Source organism: Carlito syrichta, unplaced genomic scaffold (genome assembly GCF_000164805.1).
Source record: "Carlito syrichta isolate Samal-C Ts95f unplaced genomic scaffold, Tarsius_syrichta-2.0.1 Scaffold298871, whole genome shotgun sequence".
NCBI classification, from domain to species: Eukaryota; Metazoa; Chordata; class Mammalia; order Primates; family Tarsiidae; genus Carlito; species Carlito syrichta.
In genome coordinates, this window is record NW_007242967.1 from 536,888 (window position 1) to 549,154 (window position 12,267).

The 12,267-nt window shown below is 40.5% G+C and overlaps 1 protein-coding gene across 3 annotated transcripts in view; it reads right to left on the reverse strand.

The window, feature by feature from the left end:
* AGAP1 (ArfGAP with GTPase domain, ankyrin repeat and PH domain 1) overlaps positions 1–12,267 on the reverse strand; it is a 423,994-nt gene that overhangs the window by 194,280 nt on the left and 217,447 nt on the right. For all 3 annotated transcript variants that reach the window (XM_021710731.1, XM_008054710.1, XM_021710732.1), the window contains one exon: positions 7,497–7,665. In XM_021710731.1, the coding sequence (XP_021566406.1) occupies positions 7,497–7,665 (169 nt within the window). The remainder of the gene's footprint in view (positions 1–7,496; positions 7,666–12,267) is intronic.

Genomic DNA, 12,267 nt, shown 5'->3' on the forward strand with positions numbered 1-12,267 from the left:
ATTAGGTCTACTAAAAGGTTATGTAAATGGTTTATTGTATTTGAAAAATTAATTCAAGAACAAAATTCCTCTCCCCTCTTCCTTGCTTTTAGTGTAACTGTTATGATGAATTAATGATATACTTCTGGTCACCCTGGGCCAAGCTTTTGAAAGTCATGCACTGTGTTATTCTCATTAGAACAGAGGCAGGCACCATTTCCCCATAAAGACAAGGAAGCTGAGGCTGAAAGAGAGAAGTGCATAAGGTTCAAAGATGAAGGAGTGAGATTCAACTGGTTGTTTCTGACTTCAAAGCCCCTACTTTTGGCCATTATGTTTTCCTGCTCTCTACTTCAATGTCAAAATAACTGTCAAAGCTCATACAACTCTGCATTTTGTTACATACGGATACAGTTTTACCAAATCAGCCTGGCCAAAAACTCATGTCAGAAGATACTTTTGGACATTTTACTTCCTATTCTAGAAGTGGAACTCAAATTAAAGTTGGCTCGATTCTCTAAACTGTGGCTTCTCATAGATCCCCATTAGAATGGCAACTTAAGACAATGTAAGTTCCATACCAAGAGTGGAATGCCCTGGACATCCTCGGATGAGGAGTGGCCTTGAATAAGGAAGGGGGATTTAACCAGGTCTGAATAAATAAATATCTCTTGGATTTTGGATTCTTCTTTTTTCTTGCTGGACTAGATACTTAAGTAATTTTTTCAAAACATTTTAAGAGGACAATGTCCTATATTCCTGTTTGTTATCTAAAGATGTCTTTTTTCTATCTTCTTTTGGGTAATAGGCTTTGCATAGGCTTCAAGTTTCAAAATTATTTGTTCTTTGAAGGAAATACTTCCATTATCTTTAAGCAGGCCATGTTGCCCTTTGAGAAGTCCACAGTCTGTCATATTTCTCTTCCTTTGTAGGTAATCTGTTCTTCTCCCATCTTGAATACTTTTTTAGAATTCTCTATTTTGAGATAGCTTCCTCACCCATCCAGTTAGATACTTGACTCTTCGGACATCCTTGTTCACCTCTAGCATATTTTCTTTTGTTATATCTCTGATAATATCATTGTCTTTAGCCATAATTTTTATAGCATTTAAGCTACCTACTGAATATATTTTTATAATCTTTTCTTTAATTTCTAAGAACTATTTCTCTTATAATTTTTAAAAAGAATTTGTTGTTATATTTTATGGGTACAATAGCTAACCTCTTATATCTTTCTGATTACATTAGTTTTAATTTCCTTGCCTCAAACTGCTACTCTTTTTCACCCATGATCAGTTGTCTTCTTGTTCATTTTGGTCTTTTATATTTTTACTATTGGTTCCCACAAACATCATGGCCGTCCATTCATATTTATGAATGAGAGCACCAAGGGCTGATGAGGCAGATGAAGGGGTTTTCTCTGCAACCTTGGCTAGCTTCCTTCTAAATGAGAAGGTTGGTTATGGTCTCTGAGTGGGTGTGTGGCCCATGTTGACTGGTTGGTTTCAGTTCAGACCTATAGCGCAGGGGTTTGTGGGCAGGGTGGTACACTTTATGTCAATTACGATTAGAGCTGCCTTGCTTCTCCATTTGTTTATTTTACCCTGCGACTCTCTTTCAAGCACCAGCATCCATACCTGGAGGCTCTCTCTCCCCCCCCAGGCATGTTGCCCTGTGTGCAGATGTTTGCTCCCTCAAGGTATTGGCAGCAGGGCTATCACTGGTCAGTCCTTACATCAGTTACTCAGCCTGCCCGTGCCATGGCTCACTTCTGCACTCCACACCTGCCATGCAGAGCTGGGATTCAGCCCTTTAGCATTTATCACTACTTACAATGATATTAGTTGATGTTCATCTTCTGACTCCTCCATCCAACTGGAGCACAAGGTTCCTGGAGGGACAGACTAGTTTTGTCACCAGCCCCCATTGCTAATTTCCTGAGCATTAATCAGGGTTGGGCACACAGTATACTCAGTAACAATGGAAAATGAATGGCACAGGTGGGAACGCAATAAGTGTCCAAATCAATAAGCTGGTTGGCAGAAATTAAAAGTTAACAATGACATACAGTTAGAAATTATAATATCTGAAACATGGAATACATGATGACTGTATAACAGAAAATCAAGGGAAACATCCAAATAGCTATTCCAACTAATAAGATGGCTGGATATACAAAAATTAAGAGCTTTCTTATTTCTTACCAGTTAGATGATATAATCGACCCCACTCCAAAAAAGATTAGTCTCACAATGCACCAAAAAATATAAACTAACAGAATGGATTAACAAAACATGCTCAGGTCTAAATGGAGAAAAATGCTAAACTTTACCAGGGTATAAAATAGATTTGAATAAACTGGGAAAGAATAGTGTTCCAGGATAAGAAACTCAATATAGTAAAGATGTCACTTCCTCCACAATTAATTGGTAGCTTAAAAGCAATGCCAATTAGTGTCATAAGGGATTATTCTTGTCAGAGAAGGACAAGGTTAAAAGATATTCTGAAGTTCATTTTAAAAAAATAAATGAGTAACAACAGCCAAGAAAAACTGGAAGATAAAAGAGAGATATTAAGCCATATTATACTACTAGATATAAACTGAGTCATATCTAATACATTGTGGTAAATCTACAAAAGGCAAGACAATGTGATGATAGTAGGTCAGTTGAATAGATTTGGGAGCCCAGAAATACGGCCAATTTTACTAAATCGTGCAGTTGTACAACAAATGGGGCATACAGAATTAACAGAAGGAAAAAAGTACAACAAAGAGAAAAAGGATAATTATTTATTTGAATAAGAAATTTTAGACTTCCTGTGATGCACAGTAGACCCAAACAAATTAAATGTGAATTAGGGAAGGGTTAAGTATATTAAAAAAAAGAAGAAAAAGGCCTGGGTGTGGTAGCTCACTAGGGGCAAAATAGTGAAACCTCATCTCTACAAAAAAAAATCAAAGTGGCTAGGTGCAGTGGCTCACACCTATAATCCCAGCACTTTGGGAGGTCAAGGTGAAGGACTGCCTGAGCCCACAGGTTGGAGATCAGCCTGGGCAACTTGGCAACACCTCATCTATACAATAATCAAAAAAATTAGCCAGGTGTGGTGGTACGTGTCTGTAGTTCCAGGTACTTGGAAGGCTTGGGTGGAAGGATTACCTAAGCCTAGCAGGTCGAGGCTGTGGTGGCCATGAGCATGCCATTGCACTCCAGCCTGGGCAACAGAGTGAGACTCCAACTCAAAAAACAAAACAAAAAAACCTAAGTATTAGCTGGGCGTGGTGGCCTGTGCCTATAGTCCCAGCTACTGGGAATGCTGAGATGAAAGGGTCTCCTGACAGTCCAGGAGATTGAGGCTGCTGTGAGCTGTAATCATCATGATCATGCCACTGCACTCAAGCCTGGGCAACAGAATGAGATCCCAACTCAAAAAATAAAAAAATAAATTTAAAAAATAATGAAACTGTAAAACTTAGAACTACACATATCTGAATTATAATCTGACTTTAGGATTATTAAAGGCTTTCTAAATAACTCAAAGTAGAAACCATAGAGGTAAAAGACTTAAATGATCTGACTATAAATGAAAAAAGGTGAAAACCTCTATATGTAAAATTTATAAAGCAAATAATAAACTGGGGAAGTATCTGCAAAATGTATTAACAAGTATTAATATCCTAAATATACAGAGTTCTTCCATATCAATAAGAAAAAGACAACTGGCTGGGTTTGGTGGCTCAGCCTGTAACCCCAGTACTTTGGGAGGCCGAGGCGAGTGGATTTCCTGAGCCCACGGGTTTAAGACCAGCCTGGGCAACTTGGCGAGACCTCGTCTCTACAATAAATTAAAAATTAGCCGAGCACAGTAGTGCATGCCTGTAGTTCCAGCTACTTGAAAGGGTGAGGCAGAAGGATCGCCGGAGCCCAGCAGGTCGAGGCTGCAGTGGCCAGGAGCCCAGCAGGTCAGCGATGGAGTGGCTGTGAGCATGCCACTGCACTTCAGCTTGGGTGACGGAGTGAGACTCCAACTCAAAAAAAAAAAAAAAAGAAACAAAAGTCTCCAGTTAGCCTAGATGTCTGAAACAAAACAGAATTCAAGTAAGTCCAAGGTGAAGAATAAGAATAAGGTTAAGTAACACATTAAATTTTCTGGGAAAATAGCTCTAATATTATTAATACCTATTTTTAGATATTAATTTTTGGGATTAAGCTGGTTGAAGGTTGATGTGCCATCATACAATGAGGGCTGTGACCACAGAAAGGGATTGCAATCATGTCCGTCATTTCAATGTAGCATCAATTTATGACAGATTAAATCTGTTGTGTGGGAATTCCTCACATGAGAGAGCATTTTATAAATAATGATTTTAAATACAGGAAACTCAATTTTTAGAGAATAGTTTAGAGTATAAAGACTCAAATTCCCAAATGCTTTAATTTCTTAAGAAAGAATGTATCATCTTATAGATGATACATTCATGTTTAGAGGAGGTCAATGTGAATTAAAATTTCACATTATTTTATTGAAGTAGCTGCCTTTTACAGAAGTGCCTCCTCCCATGGCTTAGTCTCATAACCCAACAACTAAGCTGAGAAACTAACAGGGAGTGACTATCTGAGGGTCTATCCACTCTTCCTGGACACTGGCCTATGACCTCACCTGCATGTTTGGTCAGGGTGCCATGTCCCTGAGCACTGTCATGACCATGAGGCATTTTCTTCTCCCAAAGTGATACTGCTCCTGCTCATGTCATAACCCCACTTCCACACCCCTACCTGGGATCCAAAGAAAGGGAAAATCAACCAGGCTCTCTCTATAGGATTAACCTAGCTGAGGATTGGAAAGATTTGCTGTTATATACTGAGGGCTGCAACAACAAAAAAGGGAAATAAATTGTGTCCCAACCCTCCCATGTATTCAATAGTAAGGATCTTAAAAAGAATGAAACTGGGCACTGAAAGGACACACACCTCACTCCCTCAAAGGAGAAGTCCATGCTATGACCTACTCCATGAGACGTGGTACTGTTTATAGGATCTTTTGTATTTTCTATTTAATCACATATTATATTTTCCTTAGGACAAGTGGCGTTCCACACCAAAGAACGTAAGTCTCAAGATTAGGAAGTTCAAAATCCTAATTTTACATATTGAACACTGCTTCATAAAATTGGAGCTCTTCCCTCATCCTGTGTGCCTGGCAAATTCCTATCCTTTCTTCAAACCCAGCACAGACATCTCCTATACCCTGAAGCCTGGGCCCATCTCCTGGGGTAGAGCCAACCATATTGTCACTGGATCTCCACACCCCGCCCCCACCTTTTGTATCCCTCCTTCAGCCTGCTGCACTGGACTGCATTTGTCTACTTGTCTTTCTCCTTCACAAGAGGGTAAAATTCTTGAGGGTAGGAATTATGTCTTTTTCATCTGTGTTCCCAGGGCTCAGGCTGGCATACATTAGAAATTCAATAAGTGGCTCTATTTAGCCATTCCATAATGAATACATATTTCAAAACATCATGCTGTTAATGATATATATGTGTGTGTGTGTGTGTGTGTGTGTGTATATATGTATATAATGTTTATTTCTCAATTAAAATATAAATTCAGAAAAGAAACTCAATAAATGTGTGTTGACTTGAAGAAATAAATGGGTACATGTGATGTGATATGGGAAGGAGAAGAAGTGGAAAATTAGCTTGCCAGAAGGTTTAGCTAATTCTCTGGCCCTGCACAGAAATTCTAGAGGTCAGGGACTCCGTATTCCCAGCACACACCATTTGGCACAAAATAAGGACTCAATAGATTTTTTTTTTTTTAATAAATGAATATATACATAATGTAATAAAATAATGAAACCTTTCATTTTTTATGCACTACACATTTTTTTTCTTTCTTGTGTACTCCTTTCTCTTCCCATTCCATAGAGTTAGCATACCACCCTGACAAGGTAAATCACATGGATATCTTAGAAGAAAGGTCAGTAGGTCATGGGAGACCATGCAAAACAACCATCTCACCTTTTTGGAAGGAACTGAAAGTCATTTTTTTCTTGCAGTAAGCCAATTTTTATTTCAATTAGTTAACAATAGCACTTGTGTCAGACTATACCACTTGCCCAGCATTTTCTTTTTTGAGTTGGATTCTCAACTCTATCGCCCAGACTGGAGTGCAGTAGCCACTCCTGGCCACCATAGCCTCGACCTGCTGGGCTCTGGCGATCCTTCCAAGTAGCTGGAACTGCAGGTGTGTGCTACCATGCCTGGCTAATTTTTTGATTTATTGTAGAGATGAGGTCTCACCAAGTTGCCCAGGCGGGTCTTGAACCCGTGAGCTCAGGCAATCCACTCACCTCAGCCTCCCAAAGCACGGGATTACAGGCTGAGCCACCGAGCCTGGCTTGCCCAGCATTTCCAGGTGTTATCTGACATCACCCCTCAGCAACACAGGCAGGTCAAACAAGATCAGTCCAACGCAGTGGTAAAGAACCAGCTTAGCGGCCTGCCTAACACTGTGTGGTGGAGGCCAGGATGGTGGATCCCAAATTCTGGCTCCTTTTTATCATCCTGCTTTCACCAACCAATGTTGTTTGTGCCACAGAATTGTATGGTCAACTTACAGTTTTTCCTCTTTAAAAGCACTTAACATTTCAGAAGAGGGAAAATACGGCATCTTTAAGAAATAGGGATACATGCTAGAAACTATTACAGAACAGAAATCTGTTTTGAGAAGACTGGATGTTGGTGGGAGAGAAGAAATGGACTTTTGTGGGGAAAACAACAAAAATTTTTGAAGGTAGTCTATATGTTGAAGGAGTCTGAGTGTGCTCATGGGAGGACTCAGGGGGGGTCTTAATACCTTTTCTCTGATAAGTGGTCATAGGAAGGTTAAGGCCACAGGACAAAAGACTCAAACAAAAGTGAACAATGACACTTTGAATAGCTTGCAACTGGGCACAAAGACTAGGAATTACTAAATACATCCAATTTTGAGAAGAAACTATCTTTTTAAAATCCTGAATGAAAAAAAACCCCCTTCTTTAAAAAGAGAATAAAGAAAACTAAAGTTGCATTAAAGAAGGACAGATGATAGTCAAAATATAAGACTGAGAGGATTGAGATTTTTGTATAGGTCAAATGGCTTCCTTTGAATCTTTCTCCAAAATGGGTTTTCCACTTTCATACACACAGTTACCAGTAACTAGTTAATCCTTGACACTTATTTTGTTTTGTGGAAGGCCCTTAAATGCCCAGTTCACATGTAAAACTCTACTTTCAACTACCCAGCCCTGGGAAGGCCAAGATGCTTGGTTTACGAAGCTGTGACTCAAAGGTGCCACCATTTGCAGAACCTAAAGGTGTGGAGGAAGTGATCAGCCACAGAAGGAATAACATTTCTAAACCTTAACCTCTAATGTAATGGTTAATGTTTCCACTTAACCTAAAGAGTGTTCTCAAGCCAGCAGAATCTGTTGCTGTTGAACTTGATTTCTTGGTGGGTCTGTTGTGAGCTTACCTGAATTGGGTGAGATGTGTAAACTGCTCATGTCCTTGGATAGGCCATTGGTTTTAGGGCTGGAGATAGGTGCGCAGGCCGACGTGGCTCGAGGTGGCCTCTTCCCTGGGACTTTCACAGTGGTTCTCAGAAGATCAATCTCTTTACCATGAACATTCTGCATGTAATCCTGTTCAAAATGTTAAACATCCAAGAGAGATTAAAAAGAAGACCTTTTACAATTTAGAACAAAAGGTTCTATCAGACATTATGAACTGTAATCCTATGACTCTTCCACTGTGGAAAGCACTTTTAAAATAATGAGGTTTTGATCTGTATAATACTGGTGGCATCATCATTATACTTAACTCAGAATTTTGCTGCTTCTGTGTCCTGATCTAATCCAGGAACAAAAAATCCAAGGAGACGCAGTAGATGCTTCCTTCAAAGGGGTTTAGAAAATAAGTGTATACATAAAATAATATTTTTTGAACTCTTGCTTATTAGATGGCACATTAGGAACCTGGACTCCTGTAAATTTTAGATAAAATTTCATGAAGTAGAAAACTAGTTTGTAATAACCTTTCTGTCTCAGATGGAATACCATTAAATATCTAGATGAAGCTGTCTGCTGGGAATTTGGGTGAAAACTGTAGAAGTAAACATGATGCATTTTATTAAGGACCAGGAAGTTGTTTGAGAGGTGGATGGCACAGTATCAAAAAAATACGGAGCTCAGGGATGGATGTATAAAAGCTACATGTTCAAAAAAGTGCTTTATTTGGCACTCAGTTTCACTGCACTAGGAAAAATAATCTATGACTTGAGGGCAAATGACTAGTCGTTCTCAATGAACTATAGGGAAGCCTGGGTGGGCAGGCAGGTCACTTAACAACTCACTGTGGAGTACAACACTACCTAAGAATTGGCTGATGGACAGGGAAGGGAGAAGGTGAAAGGGCAACTGAAAGCCCAGGTGAGGGGCCTGGTGGCTAATAAGGAGCTCCTGGTCCTTTAATTCATTATTGCTATTAATTTCTTTGGTAACAAGCCTCCTTGTCTGCAAACACAGTATTTTAAGCACTCTGGACACCTATTAATTGCCATCACATATTAAGAAAAGCCTTCTCTATCCACGGGTTCTGTCCAGTTGGCAGATTCAACTAATCCTGAATTGCAAATATTGAGGGGGGGACAATTAAAAAAACACAGCAATTAAAAAAATACAAATAAAAAATATAGCATACCAACTAATCACATAGCAGTTACACTGCATTAGGTAACCTAGATGATTTAAAGTATATGGGAAGATATTCAAAGGTTATATGCAGATACTACGCTATTTTACATAAGAGACTTGAGCATCTGAAGATTTTGGTATCCTCAGGGATCCTGGAGGCAATCTCCCATGAATACTGGAATGACAAACTGTATCCCAAATCACTCTTGAATAAACAACATTTCAAGAGTTTTAAGACCAAACAGGAAGTGGGAATAAATACATTATTTCATTGGCAGTATCTTGGTGAATTCCTTTCAGAGTCTAAAGCCAATAAATTTGTATTTGTTGTAAGTGATTAAACTCAGGTCAATGTGATTTTAGAAGAACTACCAAACAAACCCACATGCTGGCTGCAAGGGACCCAGGCAGGGTGGAAGAGTAGGCTGTGGCCTGTAACTGCCAATCCGTTAGCTGATATACAGAGATGACTGGATAAAGTTCTAGAAGTGCAGGGATTGGAGGTCCTCATCTGTGGGACGAGGAAAGTTGGCCAAAGTGTTATCGAGGGAGCTATAGAGATCACAGAGAGCAGCAGAGAGGACAAAGAAGAATCCCAGTGGCTTCAAGAAATAGGTCATCCATCTTTTAATGGCAGGACAATGTCCATGCTACAGCAGGTGGAGGGGTTGAGGAGTCTCACTTACTGGTTTACCAAAAAGCAGGATATTTGCTGACAGAAGGAATGACATAACAAAACCCAAAGGACAAGATCCAGGTCAGGGGAGGAGAATGAATCTGTGGGTCCTCAGGACAGGGGGTGAGAAAAGCTGTCCCCTCCTGTAGGAGGGAGGCTGAGTCTGAGGCATCAGTGCAGACTTCCCCCCAAATCAAGCAACTTTGGGATAGGGGGTTGCATAAGAGTCAAACCAGACTCGAGGAAAAAGAGTACAAGGATTTTCAACAGAGGAGACAGGGCGGGATGAGAAGCTCTGCAATGTGAGGCCACAGCCATACTGGGGGAGACATTCTGACAGAAATACAGAATGCTAGCAGTTCACCAAGCACTAGCCCCAGGAGGAAAAGATGTCTCAGGGTCCACAGGAACTTCCTGAAGACAAACTCCAAAAGGCCAACTCTTGGTGCAGATTGAAAGCTCAAAAAGTTGAGGTTGGAACCAGGGGTTGAAGACAAATGGAAAAAGGATCAAAAGTCACACCATCATAGGGCAAATTCGGAGGCTGGGGTGAGGTAGGACATTCCTCAGCAGAGGATAAACCATCCAGAGAGAAAATCCTGACACGCGTGCTTCTGATACGCATGTATCTGACATTAGCTTGGAGGACAATAACACAGGATCCGGGCCACCTTGATGCTCGCAGGGCAGGCTTGTTGGTGTCAGCCATGGCCACCTTGGAGGATAGTCATCCTTGTGGGTTTGGAGAAGGGAATGGCTGTATCCAGGCTGGAAACAGCAAATCTGACTTCACATACTCCTGGCAGCAGATGCTACATAGAAGTCTAGATTTTTGACTTCCCAAAATATAACAAAATATAAAGAAAGCTGCAGTTTTGAAAGGACTAAGGAGAAAGTTCTTTCAAAGGAGGACATTCCATATGGACTAAAGATGGAAAGAAGGTTGTTGTTAAATGAGATTGAGGCCGGGCGCGGTGGCTCACACCTGTAATCAGCACTTTGCTTGAGCCTAGGAGCTGGAGATCAGCCTAGGAAACACAGCAAGACCTTCTCTCTACAAAAACACAAAAAATTAACCAGGTGTGGTGATATGTACCTGTAGTCCCAACCACTTGGGAGGCTGGGGCAGAAGAATCGCTTGAGTCCAAGAGGTCGAGGCTGCGGTGAGCCACGACTGTGCCACTGCACTCCAGCCTGAGTAACAGTGAGACTCCAACTCATTAAAAAAAAAAGAAAAAGAAAAAGAAAAAAATCGAAGGAAAAGGTAGACTGGAAGAAATATGGAAACTCTCACAACTGTGCTCAGTATGTTGTAGACGGCAAGTAAAAAGCACATCAAAGAAGAATGTGACATTTGTTTAGTGTAGGTCATTTGTTTTTTTTTTTTTAAAGGTTGTTCTTAAGCATCTTTAATTTACTTCCATTAATACGCACTGAAAATATGCAAATCCATGTTTCAAAACCAAAGTTAATGCTTGTAAGTAATGAATTCCTTCTTGCATAGTTACTCCTTTAAAAATATCAACTTGCTATAACTTTCTTTTTTAATGCCAATTCTTAACAAATTAAAATACAATAACAGGAGTGTAATTGAGCATTTATTGCTTATGGGCTCTAAAATGAGACTAATCAGATAGTGACTAAGCCTCAGCATGGGCTCTTTAATAGGCATGTTTTAACATACAATAACCAGGATATTTTATTTAAAATTATTATAGAAATGTACCAAGTGTCTGCTCTCTGGTTTGAATGCGGCAAGGGAACACATTTATCTTGAGCACAGCATGTGCTGGGGGATCTGTTTTCTTGCCTGAGTTATGTGAGGCGCTGAAACTTCAGAAGAACTAGCTCTAAAAACATCAGAATATAAATTTGGCAATTCTTATATCTCAAGCCACTAAAAATGTTCAGAAGTTTGCAAAATGCGTTTCCTGGTCAATAAAAGCCCTCCAATCCAGCGCTGCATACACAGGTGGGAGGGAAGTAATGACACATGGATCTGCAGCTTCTAGTTTCTCCCAAGAAAAACTACACTGGTTTTGCAAAACTCATCCTTTTCATCTCTCCACAGCTTGGTACTTGAGGAATCAGAGCTACAACCACTAAACAATGTTGTCTTCCTCAGAAGTGAGATGCACCGGCCCTTGATGGGTCTGCAGTAGGGACCTGGGTAAAATTAAGACAGCAAGGCTGATTTTGATATGCAAATGTTACGGATACCACCCTTCTCCAAGTTCCTTGTTGAAAATGCTGATCGAAGATAAAAGAGGAAAAGGCCCTTTAACAAGGCATGAGGGTAATTCAAAGCCAAGTACTTTTAAACAGTACTTAACAAGTCCCTGGGGCCCACTCAAGAGCCAAGCCCCCCAGAGGTGCTATCTCCTGCCCCTCAACAGCTTGAAAAAGTAGTAATTGCAAACCTATTTGCATTTTTCTTCTCAAGTTGTCCATGCTCATCACACGGATTATTTTTTCCAAGCAGGCGCCAGAGCAAAGGGACCAGTTCTGAAGCCCGCCAATCGCTTGGTAACTGTGCCTCACCGTCCCCCTGCAACCCTGTGCCGGCACCTTTGCCATCCCTTGTTTTTTACATTTCGCTCCTAATTATGTTGCATCTATTGCCGTACACTTAATTAGCTGCATTAATGTGATTTCTTTTCACATAGTCAAGCAATTAAGAGCTATGATTGAGTTTCATTCAATTAGCCTCAACAAACATGCTAATTGATGTCCCAGATGCAAATGAGGTGCAATGAGAGAAACCTGCTAGCAATTGAGAGCTGTGTCAGAGACCCACAGCTTTCAGCTTGCTGACAGAAGCACAGCTTAACGTGGCGCCCGCCTTCTGTGGGGCTGCCTTCGGAGGACACAGAGTC